Source organism: Chroicocephalus ridibundus, chromosome 8 (assembly GCF_963924245.1).
Source record: "Chroicocephalus ridibundus chromosome 8, bChrRid1.1, whole genome shotgun sequence".
Lineage (NCBI taxonomy): Eukaryota > Metazoa > Chordata > Aves > Charadriiformes > Laridae > Chroicocephalus > Chroicocephalus ridibundus.
In genome coordinates this window covers 19,457,032-19,477,877 of record NC_086291.1, presented here as the reverse complement: position 1 = coordinate 19,477,877, position 20,846 = coordinate 19,457,032, and the positions used below count along the sequence as shown (strand labels likewise).

General features: G+C 38.9%; 1 protein-coding gene across 4 annotated transcripts in view; it reads right to left on the bottom strand.

Moving 5' to 3' along the window:
* FNBP1L (formin binding protein 1 like) overlaps positions 1–20,515 on the bottom strand; it is a 60,029-nt gene extending 39,514 nt beyond the window's left edge. The window contains exon 1 of one of the 4 annotated variants that reach the window (XM_063343029.1): positions 20,261–20,515. In XM_063343029.1, coding sequence (XP_063199099.1) covers positions 20,261–20,284 — 24 coding nt within the window. In that variant the 5' untranslated portion in view covers positions 20,285–20,515. The remainder of the gene's footprint in view (positions 1–20,260) is intronic. The other 3 variants (XM_063343027.1, XM_063343028.1, XM_063343030.1) reach the window with 3 other exon arrangements.
* Positions 20,516–20,846: the final 331 nt, after the last annotated feature.

Below are 20,846 nucleotides of genomic sequence, written 5' to 3'. Positions count from 1 at the left end.
CCCATACACAGGTATTCTGATCAGCTCTTCAATTTTATTGAACTGAATCATTAGCCTTTTGTTGCTTTGGAAAGGCTGCAAATAGCAGCAGTGTTAATCACCACAGACTCTGTTCTGAGCACACTCATTTCCCATTAAATGGGAGCAGACACTGTTCAATGGTTCAGAAGACCAGCGATCACTGGGGACTGGTTAGGTAAACAGTTATGGAACTGGAAGTCTCGTCTGTTAACTGATCCACCGTACGCTGTTTGTTTCTGTCAACTCAATGGACATGGGGGGGTTTCCTGTAAAAAGTCCTACTCTAAGGTGAACTTCCCTTTTCAGTATCACCTGTTAATATTTTAGTGTACAAGAGAAAGAATACACAAGCCACATCTTTTCCCCTTCACAAATACCTTGCAAACAACAGTAAATATTCTTCAAACTTCATTATAAAACCAGATCCATACACTTAACAGGAAATTAACATGGCAGTAAATTAGAGGCTTCCTATCTTCTTTGGAACATAATTTCAGATAAAGATAGCACCCAGGGAGAAAAACAAGCAAACACCACCAAAATAAAAAAAAAACACCACCACCAAACAACCACCAATACCGCCACCCCCCAAAAAAACCAACAAAAACCCCAAACCCACAAAGATAATCCTGTATTCGCAATGGAATCTACTGCATTCATTGTTTTAAAAGCAAAATTTGTAGTAACATTAACATAACTGAATAAAGAATTTAAACTAAAACCAGATGTTCCTACTGGCATCTCTAAAACAATGGAATTTTTCAAGGTTTTGTGATTCAGATAACATTAATATGTAACACAATTCTGCTCTGTATCAGTTTATCTCAGAGTTTTTAAAATATAAGCCTAGAAAAATACAGTAAAGTCCTCTTATATTTCACTATAGACTTCAGAATCATAACCTGTATTGTAAGAACAACATTAAGATTATTCATAAAACTTGTTTTTCTAGTAGAATCTGTGAAAGATCAAATAATACAGTGTTCCCCTTCCAGGTTAACAAGGTATTTTTCCTTCCGAAATACCTTAAATTTTGGGGAACAACTAGAGTGATGTAATTTAACCATAAACATATGCACTTCCATTAGAAAAATTAAATGTTTAAAATGGTAAAAAAAACCCTATTACAGCATATTTGGACATTGAAGTTCCATATACAAAAGCTGAGTACAAACTTCAGTGTACTGAAAAAAAATCCCACAGTTTTAAACTGTCGTAGCTCCTTTTCTCATTCTTTCCAAAACATATACAAAGCCCAAACTCAAAACAGCTCAGTTTCATACTGTTTCTGTAATCCATCACAGCAATTACATCAGTATTAAAAAGACAATGGGCTCCATAAATATATTCCACACCACTGTAGGAGCTCAATACTGAAAGCAAGCAAATCTGTAGTATAATCAGCGTGAGTATTTCTAAAGCAAGACAGATAGTACTCAAGTTCAGGACAGAAGTAAACATGGAAGGACAGGGTCACATCTGGCAATACTGACACCCAACTGCATCCATTTCTTTCTGAAGAGCCAATTTCTTTTTGGGAGCGAATCAAGCAGCCAAGGTAGAAATTAAAAGGTACTTCAGCAGGAGCCTATCTCCTACAGTTATTTCCTTCCTGACTAAACTAATAAAAATACACAGGTATTCACACTGAAATACAGTGGAGATTAGAAAGGTATAGATAAACAAGATCAGATCTAGGTACTTTATCTGTGACTGAAACAGAAGCGTCTTAGACACTTTTTCCCTCTCATAATTTCTCAGGATCAGTTTTTAATCATCATCTAATCTAATTTCATTGCCTGTCCATCTACTACTTCCCTTTTAATTCCTTCGTTAAGCCTCTTTTGCACAATTTGCCCTATTGAGATAACATCACTGTTTACGCAACAGGCAGATACTGAGTACCTTCTCTCTGCCCTAATCAAGAAACACTTTGGGAAACATTTTAAGGACTACGTTAATTCTATACTCCATGGAAAGCAGCTTGTTCCACTGATGATAGCGCAGTAAATAATTAGTAGGTTTCCTTCCTAAAGACTTTTCAGTATTACCAAATCAGAAATAATAAAGAGCAAAACAGTAAAAAAGTGCACATTAAATACTGGATATGTAGTTCAGAATTCAATTGCAGATCAGCAGAGTAGCTCAAAACGAATCATAGTAACTCCCTTTCAAAACACAGTTCTAACTGAAGAACCCTACAAAACTAACACTCCTTACTACACACCAACTCGTAAGTAGAAGAAAGCAGCACAGTCTTTTTCTCACCTAAAGATGTGGAACCTCTCCTGTATACTACATCATTGCCACATCACACACTTTATGTCCTATATGGAAAATCCAACTGTTTGTAATTTCATTCTTCAACACGAACTGCTACTCATGTCTTTACTAAGTATTCATTTCACTAAGTCCTTAGCAAATACTAAACAGTAAGTGATAAACCTCAGTAAATAATCAATGTTCTAGGAACTGACACAAAATGCTAAATAAATTCTAAGAAATAGCCTCAAATATTGAATAAAACATGAAATAATGACAAAACCATAAAACTGTTTCTTTTACACTGAATAAAACTGTTATGTTTTTTCTTATTACATTGACTATAAAACTGAAACCATCTAATTGCATATGGGAGTTCCAACTTTGTTTTTAACATTATGAGCTTGATTAAAAACCCACTGAAAAATCAATGTTTCAGATCTGGGGAGCCTTAACGCTTTATATCCCAGCAAAAACATTTTCAAATCAGTGATTAAAGAATGCCGATTTGTAATCAAAAACACATCAGCATTTTGTGGTAGAAAAAAAAAAAAATGCAAGAGAAGTGCCTTTTCCCTAATTATCTTTTTTTATTTCATAATTCATTACATATGATGTGTAAAACCACGCCTATCTTTTAGAAATAAAATAAAAAAAAAAACAAAATAAAATTTAATTAGTCATTTTCTTATCTGTCACAGTACCTGCATCTGATGCATCTTTAGCATATAATGGGAAATTATAGACACTCCCCAGCCACGCATTTTTTCTGAAGAGAATAATTTGGGAAGGAAGCAAGAAAATCTCAATAAAAGATTGCCAGAGACAACAACATATCATTCCCACAAAGAAGGAGAATACTGTCATAAATATTTTTTATTTGTAACTATTGTCCCCATGAGTCTCAGATAAATACTAAATATTTAAAATATTCAAAAGATCATTTATCAAAATATATTTGACTAAATTTTTCTGTATCACATATGATATCACAGAACAGTCACACAGAAGATTTATTTCCCAGATGCTTTAAAACGCTTGATAAGAATAAGCAAAAATATTACACTTTTACAAGAACAGAATGAGCAATTCACATTAAAAAAGTCACAAGTTTTCTTGCGACAGCAAAATTTGTCTTCATATTAGTTCAATATCAATTTTGTTCAATATATTCATTAATGACCTAGATGAGGGGACAGAGTGTATCCTCAGCAAGTTTGCTGATGATACCAAGCTGGGAGGGGTGGCCAACACTCCAGAGGGCCGTGCTGCCATCCAGCGTGACCTGGACAGGCTGGAGAGCTGGGCAGAGAAGAACCTAATGAGGTTCAACAAAAGCAAGTGTGGGGTCCTGCACCCGGGAAGGAAGAATGCCAAACACCAGCGGACATGTTGGGAAGCTGGGAAGCAGCTCTGAGGAGAAGGACCTGGGGGTCCTGGTAGACAGCAAATTATCCATGAGCCAGCAGTGTGCCCTTGTCGCCAAGAAGGCCAATGGCATCCTGGGCTGCATAGGAAAGACTGTGGCCAGTAGGTCGAGGGAGGTCATTCTCCCCCTCTACTCTGCACTGGTGAGGCCACAACTGGAGTACTGTGTCCAGTTTTGGGCTCCCCAGTTCAAGAGGGACAGGGAACTACTGGAGCGAGTCCAGCGAAGGGCAACCAAGATGATTATGGGACTGGAGCACCTCCCTTATGAGGAAAAGCTGAAAGAGCTGGAACTCTTTAGCCCGGCGAAGAGAAGGTTGAGGGGGGACCTGATTAATGTTTACAAGTACCTAAAGGGTGGGTTTAAGGAGGACGGAGCCAGGCTCTTTTCAATGGTTCCCAGTGACAGGACAAGGGGCAATGGGCACAAGCTAGAACACAGGAAGTTCCGTTCAAATACACGGAAAAACTTCTTTACAGGGAGGGTGACAGAGCACTGGAACAGGCTGCCCAGGGAGGTTGTGGAGTCCCCTTCTCTGGAGATTTTCAAGACCCGCCTGGATGCAGCCCTGAGGGATGTGCTTTAGGTAATCCTGCTCTAGCAGGGGAGTCGGACTAGATGATCTCTAGAGGTCCCTTCCAACTCTGAAGATTCCGTGATTCCGTGATATCATAAAAAAGCATAGGCAAAATAATTAACTGATAAATTATAATACATCAAATAGTATTTTGTACCAAGACTAAGTATCTCCACTCTCCAGCTTCAAAGTAAATTAATAAACTGAAACAAAGGTAGCAAAACCGAATCAACTAACAGTCAAGAATGTATTTTTATCATAACAGGTCAGCAGTATCCTGAAACATCTCTTTACTTCAGAATGCTAGACTTCGTCTATTTCCTTACTCTCAGGCACCTCCACTCTGCAAACTCAAAATAACCTTGTACAGTCTAGAAAGATTTAGACAGGGAGGGAAAAACAGAAGAGAAATAATACTGCTTAAAATTTGATCTTCCTATTTGAAGGAGTCATCCAGAGAACTAGATTTTAGCCCAAGTCATTTAAATTAATGTGACCCTGATGATGACATGAAACGCAGGTTAATTCTTGGCATTTCTTAAATTTCAAAAAGAAAGCCTATACTGTAATAAAATTTATTTTCAGCTCTGAAAGTTAAATTTGACTTGGTTTTATTGCAATTGTTAAAAATTTGGTTTTCAAATTTGGTTCTATATATGCAGGGGCCAGCTCACATGAGATGTGCCCAGAATTAATAGACATTTCGCATTAGTCCATTAGGCTGGAAAATGCATTTTTAGGCATCAAAGGCATTTTTTTAGGCATTAAAAATGCACTCCTGATAGTAAAATTAAAGGTTTGGGTTTGTTTTTTTTTTTGTTACATACAAACTATCCAAAATTTGCATGCCTCTCAAGAATACATAGTAGCATAAATCCATAATAAATACTTGAATCTCTAGCATTCCACAAAATGCTCATTCACACAACAATCAAATGCATTGTCCAGTTCATAGAGCCAATCACTAGTAACGAGAGAGCAATTTAAAAATTTAACGCGCTCTAATCTGCTCTGGTTCTCAGCATCGCATCTTTGTGGTCATCACTATCTTTAGTTTCATTCATTCTACTCGCATTTTAAAATCATGCTGAGATACAATATACTTATCTTAATAACCATACTTTTAGCTAAGCCTATACGGAGCATTTTGATTGATATGGAACTTTGTTGCTCATTAATATTGTAAACATCTCACATTAAGGATTACAAACTCAAGAATAAACTACGATGTTGACCAAAAAGTTTTTCACCATGCTGCCAAATAGTTTTCCCCATTTCAACAAACAACTGGAGAGATTACACAATTACATTTATTACCACATCTGCATAGTCATCTCTTATTTCTGAATCTGCATACCTAAGAAACAACTCCATTCATTTTTACACCTGTAATGTGTAAACTAATAACAGCTTTTTTTTTTTCTCCAATAAAACCGATGTATTAGGTAAAGAACTCAAAGGAAACAAGTAGATTGCCAGTAATTACAGCAGAACACTGAACAGCAATAAAACTAGGAAACAACACCAATAAATGCACAAGCCGTACGTAAGTACTGAGGTGAAATCAGTCATATAAAATCATGGAGAAAATACAAAATAAAGGTGTTTTTCCTCCAGATTTAACTTAGGATTCATAGTATTAATGTAGGGTAACAGCATACCAAATGTAATTCAAACAAACTACTTGCAGCTGAAACAGTAAGCCATTTCCAGCCAGATTAATGTAACTGGATGAACTGTACTACCTTCTGTGACAAATACAGCTTTACTGGAAATCATCACAGAATCACAGAATGGTTCAGGTTGGAAAAGACCTTAAAGATCACCTAGTACCAACCCCTCCACCACAGGCACGGACACCAACCACTAGACCAGCTTGCTCGAAGCCCCATCCAGGGATGGGGCATCCACAACTTCTCTGGGCAACCCTCACAGTAAAGAATTTCTTCCTAATATCTGATGTAAATCTCCCCTCTTTCAGTTTAAAACCATCACCCCTCGTCCTATTGCTCCACTCCCTGATAAAGAGTCCCTCCCCATCTTCCCTGTAGGCTCCCTTTAGGTACTGGAAGGCTGCTATAATAACGTCTCCCCGGAGCCTTCTCTTCTCCAGGCTGAACAACCCCAACTCTCTCAGCCTGTCCTCATAGGAGAGGTGCTCCAGCCCTCTCATCATCTTTGTGGCCCTCCGCTGGACTTACTCCAACAGGTCCATGTCCTTCTTGTGCTGAGGGCTCCAAAGCTGGATGCAGTACTCCATGTGGGGGTCTCACCAGAGGGTAGTGGAGGCAGAGAATCACTTCCCTCAACCTGCTGGCCACACATTTATTGATGCAGCCCAGGATACGGTTGGCTTTCAATGTCTTTTCATATATTGTCCTTGAGGTCTAAAGCCAAAAGATAAACTCATAAACGGCACTATATAAAACATTTCTGTTATTGTTTCCACTCAAAAAAGTTAAAGCAATGATGGCTACTGAAAAGTGTTCCTCATATGGCAATGCTTATTATGAAAGACCGCTGAAATATTAACATGAAAGCCCTCCATAACACCTCTTTAAGATGTTGCAGATGTTTTATACCATGTAAGAGAGATGATAAACCGCAACTCATACACATCCCAGAAGAAAACTGCACACATCAGAAGCACAGTGTACCCCAAAAGACGACCTTCTTACAAATAACTTGCCATGCTAAGTCTTTATTCTTCTACTTTCCTTATAAAATAGAAGTTAATACTAAGAAGACAACAGAAACTAATGCTGTTGAAGCAACTGAATTAATTTTAATTCTAAAGAGATAAAATATTATGAATAAAAATAACATAAGAAGATAGTCTAAACAAACTAAAAATGGAGCAAGTAAATCGTTAGGAAGTTCTAGCAAATGAAGATAAAAAGAAATTGTTTTCAGGAAAAAGAAAAGCAGAATCCCACTGAAAAAAAATGGCCTAATATGTTATGGTGCCATTTCCTGGTATAAACTTACTATTGCATTAGCTTGTTTAGTGGCAGAGAATATTGAAAAATAAAGGATCCAAATTCAAGCAAAGCCTCAAACCCTATACTTATGACAGGAATATACAGATTTTTACGTAGATCTTTCAAGTGCCTTCATCAGCCCTCTACAAAATACAGTAACATCTCAAAAAAAAAATTTCTTGCAATGAGGTTAATCTGCATACTGTACGACTCTGAGATAATTGAAATCAACTGAACTAAATTAAAAATTTGCAAAGTGCTCTTGAAGAAATGCTTTAAAACTCACCACCTTACTTAAAGAACAAAAACCCCTTTACATCATGTGAAACACTGTTTTACACTGATTCTTTTAGGATGGATGAAGCCTGCAAGTGTTCTGTCTTTCCTTTCTATTTCATTATCACGACCAGTAACAAGACAAAAATTTACAGTATGCATCACTCACTCCTCAATGTTTAATGAACAAAATACATAACCAGAACTGAAGAGAAATTATTCCACAACAGACATATGGTGAAATTAATTACTGAAAGTCACCTATAAATCCATCGAAATTATTAACAAGTTCAAAGGTACATTGTATTGTGTAACAGGAATTAACAACCTAAGAAAGGATAGGAAGAAACAACATTATGAAAAGCTATGCTGCCTTCCTAACAGAGTAACTGTTACCAGTCCTAAAAGCATCACACACAACACACAAACAACTGTCAAAGGAACTTGGAGATATAGGAGCATGATTCTCTTCCCACAAATGAACAGATGTCAGCAGAAAAGTAAGTCTCTTTTCCAATGATCTAATGAAAAAAATCAGTCGTGAAAGCCACAAGCTTCAGGTTTGACTTACAATCTGATTATGTGTGCATGACAGAAGTTTGAAATACTAAGTACAAAGTACTACAAATAGACCATCAAGAACATAAGAAACATCTACATATAAGGTCTTTCTTAGAAATTCACTCTCCTCAGTTTCTTAGCATCCAGCATAGATAAACTAATAGCAGTACTCCCACCTAAGGTCTGTATAAAGATGAAACAACAGCTCTCCTTTCAGAATGAAAACTGAAGGTTGAAACGTGTGTTTGAAGCACTGACATTCCATTGTATCTCACTATTGAAAAAAGCATGAATGTTGGTTATTAGGTACTACCACCTTCAGTTGATTACATAGTTTCCCAAAAAATGGCAAGGTATTTTATACCAATGATGTCGAGATGTATTCATTACACAGTCCACAATTACATCCTTGCAGTATAAACCAGACAAAACGTGGAAAAATGTTTTATCTAAGAATCACTAAACATAAATACCACTGGCATCTCACCTTTAAGACTTTATTTTAAAATGACTTCAGCTCAACTATTGAAGTTTCAGTGAAACTAAACGACATCGCCTCTAAATCGAAGTAATTGAAAGTCACTGGGTGCTAAGCCACCCACGCACAAAGAGCAGCTGGCACACACTCACAGCCTGCCATTGCTTTTGTGTGCACCTGCTAAAGTTTTGACACACAGAGGCAATTCCTCATTTTACAAGACTCCAATTCCAACCCACTGATTGAATGTTTTTTCTGGTAAAAACTTCTTAATATACACGACTACTCCTACCTTGCTGTTTCCCTCTCAGGAATGCAGAAGACAAAGCTGAAACTCAGGGAAATCATGCTTTTATCTCTCAAGTACTATGCTAGTGCCCAAGGACCTGCAACATTGTTCCTAGAAAGAGATAATCATTACACTCCCTAGCTCAGTACCACAGTAAAAATGTTTCTTAAAAAGCCATTTTAGAAAGAAGCTGCCCTTGTTATTAGAGAAACATCAGTCAGGAAAATGCTACTTGTTATTAACAGAGCCTCAAACTCGGGGAGATAGGTAAAGAATCTAGATTACACATATGCAATACTTCAGCAGGAATGAGAACACAAGGAACATAAAAGGCCTCACAACTTTTACAAAACAAAGCAGCAATCACGCTAAACCAAACAAATAACCCACAACCCCTATTTCCTTATTCTCAACCTAAAGACTTAATCAGCCTACCACACCTCTTGCTATGGGAGTAAATATTTGAGTATCATGCCAAAGAGTCAGGATACTTCACAAAGTTGCTTGGCTTGCCTCACATGGGGACATTTCTATCTAAGTTTCATGGAACTGTACAGCCTACATTCCCCCCGCACTACTTACAAAGTAGAAAAATCCCAGGCATTTGGATTTTCCTGATAAGTTAATATTTATTTTCAAGAAACTAATTTTTCCTCTTTTAAACATGCCATCTTCTTAGATATGAGACCTAACCAGATATTCCAGTCTGGTTTTCTCCATTTTATTACAACGTGCTGAAGAACCTTTTCAACACAAGCTCATCCTTTTCTTCCCTTCTCCAAACAAATTTGTAAAACCTTCTTGACCATATTGCACAGATCTCAACTGTCATCACCCACTGCTTAGTAAATTTCCCAGGTAATAAAAAACATAGTTATTAAGATAAAACTTTTAACTATTAATTCTAAATCACTTGAAAGTAAAATTTTCACCATTCATAAATCCAAGTACTAACCTACATCCTTGATCTACTAAATCCCAGTTTACATCAGTCAAAGCTCATAAGCCTGAAAGAGATCCCATTAAATTAAATAATTAAAGAAAATAACACATCTTAAGTAATTTTTGCTGATTTAAATAATGCAGCACAGCAACTACAATCTACAGGTAGAGCCAGGAAGCTTAGATGCAAAGTGGTAACTCAGGATATACCACACATTTTAGCACAGAAACAGACTGGAGGGGCCAGGCCAGGCAAAAAATAGAAGACTGCCCTGTAAGATTACCTTGAAGAAGGCATTAGTACTGCAATATCGCTTGAGTACCTGCAGACTTAATCAGCTTTCCAATTACCTCCCTCTCTTAAAAAAATCTGCTCCAAAAAGTTCCTGGTATACAATACTTACTCTCAAGCACGTTAATGGGTTTCACTGATGCTGCGAGACCGTTGCTCATAAAATGAACAAATATTGGTAAAATATATAGATGAGTATCTGCACTATTAGGATCTAAATAAAAGTAGGTCTAAGGGTTATGAACCCATACTGGAATCTTCAGAACAAAACCGTTTATCAGTGTTCATTAATGGACCTTCATACGATTTTCCATTTACTAATCATGAATTTGAACTTATTTTCAGAAAAAAACTAAGATAAACCACATTTCATTAAAATGCAGATAATGTGCATCATGTCTTATCAATCACTGCACTTTACTGCTTTGTCCCTTTTATAAACTATTTTAACTTTTCTTTCACCTGAGCATTTGACTTCTTTCCTGACAAGTTCTATCCTAAGACTTGTTAACAATTTCTACATTTTATTTTTTTTAAAATCAGGTTCTTTATAACCATTCCGATAGCTGCACTCATTCCATTCTCTATCCATCTCATGTCTCAATTACAGCAACATCATTTTCTCTGGTATTGAGATTATTATTTCACCCGTATATGTTTCTTGAGTGTTATCTCTCCTTGTCTCTTTGCATCAATCAAACATTAGCTTCTTAACCTCACTTTCAAGGGCATTGCTGGCCAATTACAGCTCTATTACCTCATTATACCACAGGATTACTGTTTGTTTTTCATGAGACTCCAACACTCCCTTGTACATTTCAACAAGTATTTCCTGCATTTTCTTAGGCTGCTTATGTGCTAAGCCCCTGCAAACACGACAAAGGTCCACCCCACTGCTACCCTTTTCTTGCAAGGCTTACCAAAAGAAACAGTTAAGATGCTGCAGTTGAGATCACTGCACACCACGCTGAACAATATTTGGTTTTGCACAACTCTGCCATTTGGCACGATCAGTAAATGACCCATCTTCTGCTGGAATTGAAAGTTAGCTGAACTGGGGATGGTCTTTGTACTCTGTGTTTGTGTAGAACACAGCACAACACAAGCTCACTATGTGACTAATGGTTCTAGGCGCTAAACAAATACAAACATAAAATACATTCCAACTATTGATTACAGGTGTCAAATCCCCTAAATATTCCCCTAATTGTGACTGACTTCATATAAAGAGGGGGAAAAACTTCAGGAAAATTAGACATCATAACAGACAGCTAAAACAGGAACAATTTACCCAATTATTGGGGAAGGGGGGGCAGGGAGGAGATAGTAGAGTTGAGCATTAGAAACATTACCATTTCCTCTACCAAAATATTCCTCTACTGCAGAAAAAGCCAACTGTACTGTAGCAGAGATATTGTCTTGGGTTCATACATACCAATTATTTTTCCACTCACAGCAGAAAAATTTTCCTACTCACAGAGTAAGCAAACGCTTATTTGAAAAATATTATTAGAAAAGTAAAACACTATTTACCTTCTTTGAAATAAATTAAGTATCTGGGGGGAAAAAAACAACGTGTACAAGAAGCATAACCCACACTCAACGAAAATGCCTTCAATTACTCTGCCAACCAGAATTTACAAAGTGAGGTTTACACGTCCACTCGAGTTGTGCACCCATCATGAATGAGAAAGAATCCAGCAATCAAACGCTGCCTTTCCAAAGGATTTACAAAGCAGACAGAGATCCAAAAGGCACACCCATCCTCACTCATATCTGCTTCCCCCAAGTATGACAAAAGCGAGACTGCCTCTCGACTCTCCAGTGCAACTGCTGTCATATTTCAGAAGTTCTTCAGTACTTAAATAACACTCCAAACTCAAATCAAGTGGATGTCATTTCATTGCACAATGCTGGAAAAATATTGTTTACTTAATATGGAACTACACAAAAGCACGTTGGACTATTTCTTCGGTACCAGCCGATAAGAAGTGATTTACACGGTACCTGCCTCCTAAAGAAATACTTGCTAAGCGTTAAGCATTACGTTAACAGATACGATGATAAAATGGTGGTTTCTTGCTAGTACACAGGAGATTTTACCCATTCAAGTGAAGAGTTTTAAACAGTTACTTCAAGTAGACAGTCTGATCAAAGAGAATCCGGACAAGTTATTAGAATTCGCTGCTTTTTGTGTTTTGCTCCTAGTGTTTTAAAACACTATATTGCTTTGCACTTGCACATTAAAGAATACTGAAATATTGTACAGATGCAGGTATTGTTGCAATATTAATTTGACTTAAAGAAAAAAACAACAAACTTTATTCCAATTTTACAACCAACCAAGAGAGAGAAAAATAAGTTTACTTTCCCAAGACCAGAAAAGAGTTCCACAATAAACCCCAAGAAAAATTCAGGTCTTGCAATAAGTGCTTTTTAACTCACTGTAAGACTGCACTCTTCCTTTGAAAGATGTAAAAAGTAACAAAACTATGTACAAACCACAATGCCAGAAAGCAGTTTTAGCAGTCTAACGCCCTTTTTGTTGTAAATGACAAAGCAGAAGCAGAGTCCTGACTAAAGAAAAAAGTCAAGGAAAAGGTATTAAAGACTCTCACGTGTAATGATTTCAAATTTCAATACCACTGAAATTAACAGAAAAATAAGTACACCTGAAATTAAGCCCTGACTTGTTCTTGTCACCTAGCAAGAAATACAATACTGCTGCCATTCTCCTCTTAGAACAGAACTTGTAGTGGAGAAAAAACAGCAACCCAGACTAACAAATTTATTGCAGATAATTCCATAAACAAAGTCAGCGTAGAGGGTCAGCATTTTAATAAAAACCAGAAGGTTTCCATTAGTGTAATACTATTTTTTTTTCCCCTTCTCCTCCCATCCAGCTGAAGCATTGACATGCATCTGAAGATGAACCTCTAAACCTTCTGCCAAGAGAGCACTGGGACTGAGGTACGTAAACTCACTAGGGGCAAAATGAAACAAGCTGATTGGAATTTCAGCTTTCACTGAACAATTTGTTCACCAACACAAGGAAAAAGCTGAACATATCTGCACTTTGGGGAATTCTTTTTCTACCAAAAAGAATTCAAGTTGCTGAAAAAGTATGCACACGTGTGCTACGAACAATGAAAATTTAATCTGAAATGTGTTAAAGAACTTCCCCTTCATTAAAAAAAAAAAAAGCAAACAAACAATCAAAAAAACCCCCAAAACTCCCTGCATTACTCAATTACTGGCTTTACCAAGAATGCTAAAAAAACTGCTCTGCAAATGTAAGGACTGAAGTATTGAACTACTGTATTAATAATAAAGGACCTCACCCAATCAATCCAGTATAAGAACTAATTTAAATACCCGTATGAACTTTTAGACATTTTAGACTTAGTTCATTATGCCTATAGCATCAGTGAGAACTCTACACAAGCATTAACACAAACCTTCTGTCTTCCAGTACTTACTTGCAAACTGCTGAAAGCACAAATCATACCTACTAGGACACCCCTCACCAAGAACAGAAACCTGTACACATTGACAACAGACTTTTCTCCACTCTTGCTCTTCTCCATCCCAAATTCTGATGGGTTTACCATTCCAAAGGATCATCATTTTGACAGATACACACTCTGGAAAGAAATCCTCTGCTTAGCTGAGATAAAAGATCTTGCAATCTCGACCAACCTCCTGCTATTCTCACTCAGGAAAACAAACTGCAAGCTGCAGCATTTAGATTCTTGGTATAGGCAACTCTCAGATTTTGTAGCATAAATAAGGATACTACATACATTTTTTAAAACACAGAAATATTTTGCCTGTGTTCAGCATTTCCAGATTAGTAAAGTCCTGTGTACGTTGGTACAAACTTTCTTGAAAAGCATATATATTTCAAAATACATACACAAGTGGGGCCATAAATAAAAACAGATGCCATTTTAATAGATATCAGGTAATAAAGAGTTTTCAAAACTGAAAAAATAATTTCTAAACAGATACTCAAGGGCACAAACACGTACACATTCTTAAATTAAGTTCAACATCAAAACCCAACCGATAAAGTCTCAAGACAATGACTCACCCCTTCCTGGAAAAATCAGTAAAAAGGTCATATGTTTATGAACCAGACAATTGCTGGAAAGATACAGACAAACATTATTTCTAACTAAAACTCGATACAATTGTTTTCATTCCAAAGCCTGAAGTAACTACATGTTCAATAATCAAGTACTTGATCCTTACATAACTTTCTATTTGGAAATCTCAGAGGTCTTCACAAGAATGAGATAAGCTGCACAATACTCCTTGTGAAAGACTACAACCTCTCAGAGGTTAAGCATTTTATCCAGCATCTTACCCAGGACAGAGGAAATGTATGGCCATCCCATGCATCTGGAAAACTCTGTAATTTCATACTTCAGCCACAAGACACATTCCTTGCACACATTTGCAGACCAGAACAGCAAGAACACTGAATGAAAAGAGAATCCATACAGAGTAACGCTCGCAATCTTTGGGTTAAGTTAAAGGAGAAATGGGGGAAGAAAAAAATCCATGTTTCATCTCACAAAACACCTAGGTATTAAATATAATATTGCCTTTAACATAGTATATGTTAGCACACTGGAAAAGAAGTTTATGAAAGATTAAGATTCAAAAGCACAAAAGAATTTCTACATGGGATGTCTGATATTTAGGGTAACTTTCAATGTTTTTTTAACTGTTTTAAAAAACAATTTACTAGCATTAACAATGCTAGTGACTACATAAACACAGTCATACCAATTGTAGAGAAAGGTTTCTCAGTTTCAAAATGCTTTCACAAAGTCTTTTATTTAGCTAAAAAAATTTCTTTTTTCAAATTCAAATTTTCACTGATCTAGTGAACAAAAACATTATAAATTAGCTACTTTTCAAAGTCAACTCTTCCATATTTACATCAAGTGAATGTTTTCCATATAATTAAATTTTGCAATTTTTAAGATTAGACAACATCACCACACAATTTATCTTCTACAAAAAGAGAATATATGATTTTAAAACAAGAAGGAAGCACTGTCTGAAACAGGCATCGAAAGCCTAAGAACATTTTTAACAGCTTTCGAAAAAACACTGATGCAACTGAAAATTATTTCATATTTTTGTAAATAAAACTTGGGTTTAGGCACGGAATTAATTTTGTTTAAGGAAAGATTAAAAAGAGCACATCACCAAATGTACTTTGATCTTTCTTTGGTCAAACGTAACTCATTTCTAAAATAGTATTCTACAGTGCCAGTGGTTTCTTAATTATAAAAGATGGTGTGCTTCTGGCCCCAAGGAGCTCTCAACAATAGTATCATTAAATCTTCTATAGCCTTTTTTTTTTTTTAATCATAAAATCTTAGTTCAAAAGCCCTCAGCAAAACTTCTGCTTTAAATATTTATCAAGAGGTGAGAAACAGATGGCTAGACTGGTTTTACAGACTGAAAATGTTCTGACATGGTATTCAAATTCTTTTTCTGCCAACTGCTATTAAGGGGTTCACAGAGGTTCGAAAGACAGAACGTGCATCAGAAGTTGAAAAACATCCTTCCTGATTTTTTTAAAGAGACAGCACAAACACTTTAATTAATTTCCAAGGAAGCCACTTCAGAGTGCCAATCACAGAGAGTTTCACTTGCCTCCACTCATTAAGCCAAGAACTTCATTATCAACCAACCTCCAGTTTCCAAAGCTCAGCGAGCCTTTAGCGTCAAAGCAAATGCACTACATATGCAATTTAACTGAACAAAAACCCAAGAGGACAATAACCAGATACATTTTGTTATGTTAATGTTATTTGTGCACTTCACACCCATCACAAAAAGAACTCCAGATGTACAGAAACATACACACTGAACAGATGCTCACGTTGAGTAGATTCTTTAACATATCAGAATCCATCATTTTTATTTCCAAATACTTCAAGTTACCAAAAATACCCAATTTTGCTTTCATTCATCTATTCTTGCCTTGGATATTGCAGTACAGTTTGACAGAAGTCAGACAGGGGCACCTTATTCAAGAAAGTATGCAAGTCTGCCCAGGACTTCAATGTGTAAACCTTCTTACTGCTCATGAGGTGAACATAAGCATGCTGCATTTGAAAAAAAGCACGTTAAAAAAAGTTAAAACTCTGAAAAGCGTATCTAAATAAACAGCAGCAATTTTCTATTACTAATGAAGTGCAGCAATGCTACTTTGTGATTACGTGCCCCCTTTCATCAGATGATTATTGCTTTACAAATATTACCTAGGAAAATATTAAATATTACAGATGGGAAAATTTAGCACAAAAATATAACTTCAACTGAATTACAGAAGACTAGACTTCCCAGTTCTCACTACTCTGTTCTAACTCTCTCTTAATAGAGAACATTATCATGCAAGGCGCTTCACTGAAGCATCTTAGTTTTTGTGTGGACGTATCATAAGGAATAAGCTGCAAAGTGACCACAAAGATAAATGCACTAATGAGAATAAAACTATTTGTGGAATAATACTTTCAAAATTGATCAAAATTTTTTGTTGTGACAAAAAAGCGTAAAAGGGAAACACATTTCACACACTGTAGAAAACGTAGATCGAAACAGTTCTAATGACAGGGTGGCTTAAATGAATCAATATTTATTTTACTATTATTAGTTCACATTATTTCATACAATGCTATCGAAGGAAATACACTTATAATTGCAAGCAGTAACACAACAGGGACCATAGACATACCAAAAAGCATACAGTGCTTCTAATTACTTCAGCCTCCCCAAGACATACATGTTTTGGCCAATACGCACTCCCTTCAGAGAATGATAGTGTACTTATAAAATGGTCACTTGAAAAACAAAAAGCCACATAATCCATAAACAGAAATAGCAGCTACAGAATTTAAAGAATTAGAAAATATTGGCCCATCAAAGAAAATCTTTCCCTTGTCAGGTCCCTGATAAAACCATTTAAGAAATAAGAGTAGCTATGCATCATTCCAATACCAGAACAGCCATATTAAATAAGTACCACACCAAATACCAGGCATGAGTTGCCTTCCTAATTCCCTAATTTTTCTTCTGGCTGCTTATTTGTCTCTAAATTCATATATGCACACTTTTTACTTTATCAGAAATAGCATTAAGACTCCGGAAAAAAAATAAAAATATCAGAGCTGTGAATCAGCATCACATACAAATAACAGTAATCAGCATGAAGAGATACAATTCGAGAAGGCAGAGTTAAGGAGATATTAAAACAACCGATACAAAATCATGAGATTTGCCTCAGGGAATCAACAAAGCCTGCCTACATACATACGTGCAAATGTTCTGAAAACCTATCATCTAGATACCAGTCTTAATCCTGAAAAAGTCCACTTATGACCACAGGTGCAAGTGCTAATGAGGGAGAGCTTTAGGCTCAACGAAGTCTCCAGAAAACCTGTGCAGAACAGCTCTCTGCAGCTGGAGACACTTAACACCCTGAGTTGCTTGTGCCCTGCTGCCATGAGCAAACCCAGCATGGCTTGGGCTGCCTTCTGAAGCTGCAGCGATGCTAGCAACAGGGAACGATGAAGGAAAAGCTACAGGAGAGCAGAAACACATCTAAGAGTTTACTGATTCCTTGTTCAGAGCCCTGCCTTTGTAGCTCCACAAATACTCTTTTTCCTTGTGTTTTTAACCTAGATTTAAGCTTATTTTTATTAATTTAATTTTGTGCCAGATTAAAAATCTCCATTTGCCCAACACAAGTTGTTGAAACAATTAAACAAAAATACTCTTCCTAAACAGCGAGAGAAGCACTAAATATTTTTCCAACTAAGAAAAGAGTTGCTTTATAACTCTAAGAGATTTTTTTTAAAGGATGACTAGATTCAACATAAAAAATAACCCACTTAAAAGGCACAGTTTAATGTAAAAACTTGTATTGTGAGGATCTAGTTGTATAGTTACAAACAGATCATTTTATGCCTAGTTACCTCATTAGTGCAGAGTTGCAGACATCTCCCAATATCAAGCAAAAAATATATTGAATTTTGCTGAAATAAAAGTGTTGTAGTAAAACTTTTAGCTTAAAAATCTGGCCTTATCTCTTCAAACTAACACATAAGAATTAATGACTTCGGAAACAACATAGAGTAGGTCTAGATAAAATAGCCAATTTCATGACACTGTGAACAAAATGCCTGTCATTAAAAGGAAGCCTGAGGTCAAAATCCACCTTTTTGTATATACTTCTTAAGCACACAAGGAAGATAAACACTTTCTTACAAAACTGAATACAAAATAAACTACAAAACCTTAACTGTCATTTACAAGCTAAACAAAGAAAATAAAATTAAGAGGCTGCCAAAATGAACAGAGATGAGTAAGCCAAAACTCTGTTTTCTAAGGCAGTACATACTTAAGCGCTTACAGAAGAAAATTCAGTGCTCTCTTAAAACGCAAACCCCAACTCTTCCAAAACACTGACCTACAACCTCTCATCTGAAGTATGAGCTACAAAGACACACTTGTGCTGTCAATATAAATCATGGCTTCTACTTACTGTTAATATTACAACAGTTTTATATTTCAGTTTTGTCACAGCAGTGCTGTCAGTACTTCACAAGTGTATTTTATCTGAATTCTCATCATGCCTATAAATCATAGTTAAGTAACAAGGTACTGTACAAAACACTAAAGCAACCCCTAAATATCTTTAAACCAGGCTTCTTCACAAAGCATGCCTGATGCAATGCTTTTACATCTTTATTTTGCATAGCCAGACACAACTCAGGTGGCTTCAGGAGCTTCGCCGGCCCAACTCCTGTAGCCCACCCGCACACTGACCGCAGTGCCACTGCCTGCCTTTGACTCCCCAGCTCACTCCCGCAACGAGTTGTCTCTGTGCTAAGCAGATCTTTGCTCCTCTAGAGACTAGTAGCCCTGTACTAGAAACTACTGATAAAGGAATTTAGTTCAACTTTAAAAAAAAAAAAAAAAGTATAATGCTAGGTCCAAGTTAAGAGTTCCCGAATAGACTTCAAGCTGCGATGTTTAGCTTTCTGTAATTAATTTTTCCTGATGGCCAAGTGTCTGTGCTTCACAGTCTTTAAAAGCAAATAAACGAAGGGCAGGCTGCGTTTAAAACAGGGACGTTAAACCCTCCCTGGTACAATTTTTTTTTTTGCTTAAGCTTTCCCACGATCAGTGTCAGCTCCAGCAGCAGGAAATCTGATAGAGAAAATAAAACATCCCACAACTGCCTGCGCGCAGACACCACTGTGCTTCACTCCGGCAGATTCCCCCGGGAGAAGCCCCTTCTTTACTGCCCTCGGCACAGCCAAAAACCTTCGGAGGAGGAGTGGAGATTTAAGTAAAGCGCTAACGCAGACACAAGCGCACAGACACTGTCTGTCCGTCTTCTTGCTGCCAATTGTTCGTATTTAAAAAAATAAAATACAACACAGCATTAGCCAGCGTGCTGGGGTGGTTGTAGAGACAAAGCTGTGTAATAGCTGCTTCCAATTAGGGGCGACAGCTCAAAACGCTTTACTCGTCAGAGCAGTCCGGCGGTTTTCGGGAGAGGGGCGGCCCCGCCACCGCCGCCCGGAGGGTGCCCGCTGCGGGCCGCGGCCGCAGCCCCTGCCCGAGCCGCGCCGGGACCCGCCCCACGCCACCCCCCGGCCCGAGCCGCCTCGCACCGAGAGCCCTCCCCTCCCTTCTCCTCAGAGGAAGGCGGGGGGGGGGGAGAGCGGGGGGCGCACACAAAGAAGCCCGACCTGCTGCGACCGTTACCGGGAGAACGGCAGCGGACGAGGCGGCGCGTCCCCCACCCCACTCCTCCGCCCCGGTGAGCGCCATGGCCGCGCCAGGCGGCGCCCGCGCTCCCGCACCCCGGACGAGGCGCTCCCCGACCCGCCAGCTCCCCCCCCGCCTCAGCTCCCCCTTCCCCAGCGCCTCGTCGCTCCCCCCTCCGCGCTCCCCTTCCATCCCCGGCCTCCCCCCGCCCGGTGCCCGCCGCCCCCAACGCCGAACAAAGCGCCTCGGCGGCCGGCCGGCTCCGCGCCTCCCCCCGGGGAAGCCGCCTCAGCAGACAAGGGAAGGGCGGCGAATCCCAGACACAATGAGAGGCGAGCCGGGACTCACCCACAGCTCCGTGCCCCAGCTCATGGCTGCTCCGCGGGGCAGCGCCGGCTCCAGCAGAGATTAGGCGGCGAAAGGAGGCGGGGGGGGTGGGAGGGGGGATCCCGCCGTGCGGCGCCGGTGCCCTCGGTCACTGGGGAGAGGCGAAAGACGACGACGGCAAGGAACGACGGTCGCTCCCAGCTCCAGCTCCGCCTGGCTCGGGAAAGGGGGGGAGCCGCGGAGGAGACTGGGAGAGGGGCGGGCCCGGCTGAGGCGACGGGGGGACGGGACAGGGTGAGGCCGCCGCGCCGCGGGAGGGAGGCCGGTCGCCGACATCGCCGCCGGACCTTAGGTCCGGCGGCGATGTCGGCGACCGGCCTCCCTCCCGCGGCGCTACTCGCAGCCCGGAGCCCCAAAAGCCGGGGGAGGCGAAGGAGGAGGGGGCAGCTGGCGGGAGGAGGCGACGAGGCCCCGGGTCTTTGTATCCCGGGCGGCTTCGAGGCCTCCTCTGCTCCCACCCACTGTCCCCCCGGTAAAAGCGCTGACTCACGCCCAGAAGAGAGGCGGGAGGGCCTGGCTCCTCACCTGGCGCGATGGCGAGGACGAG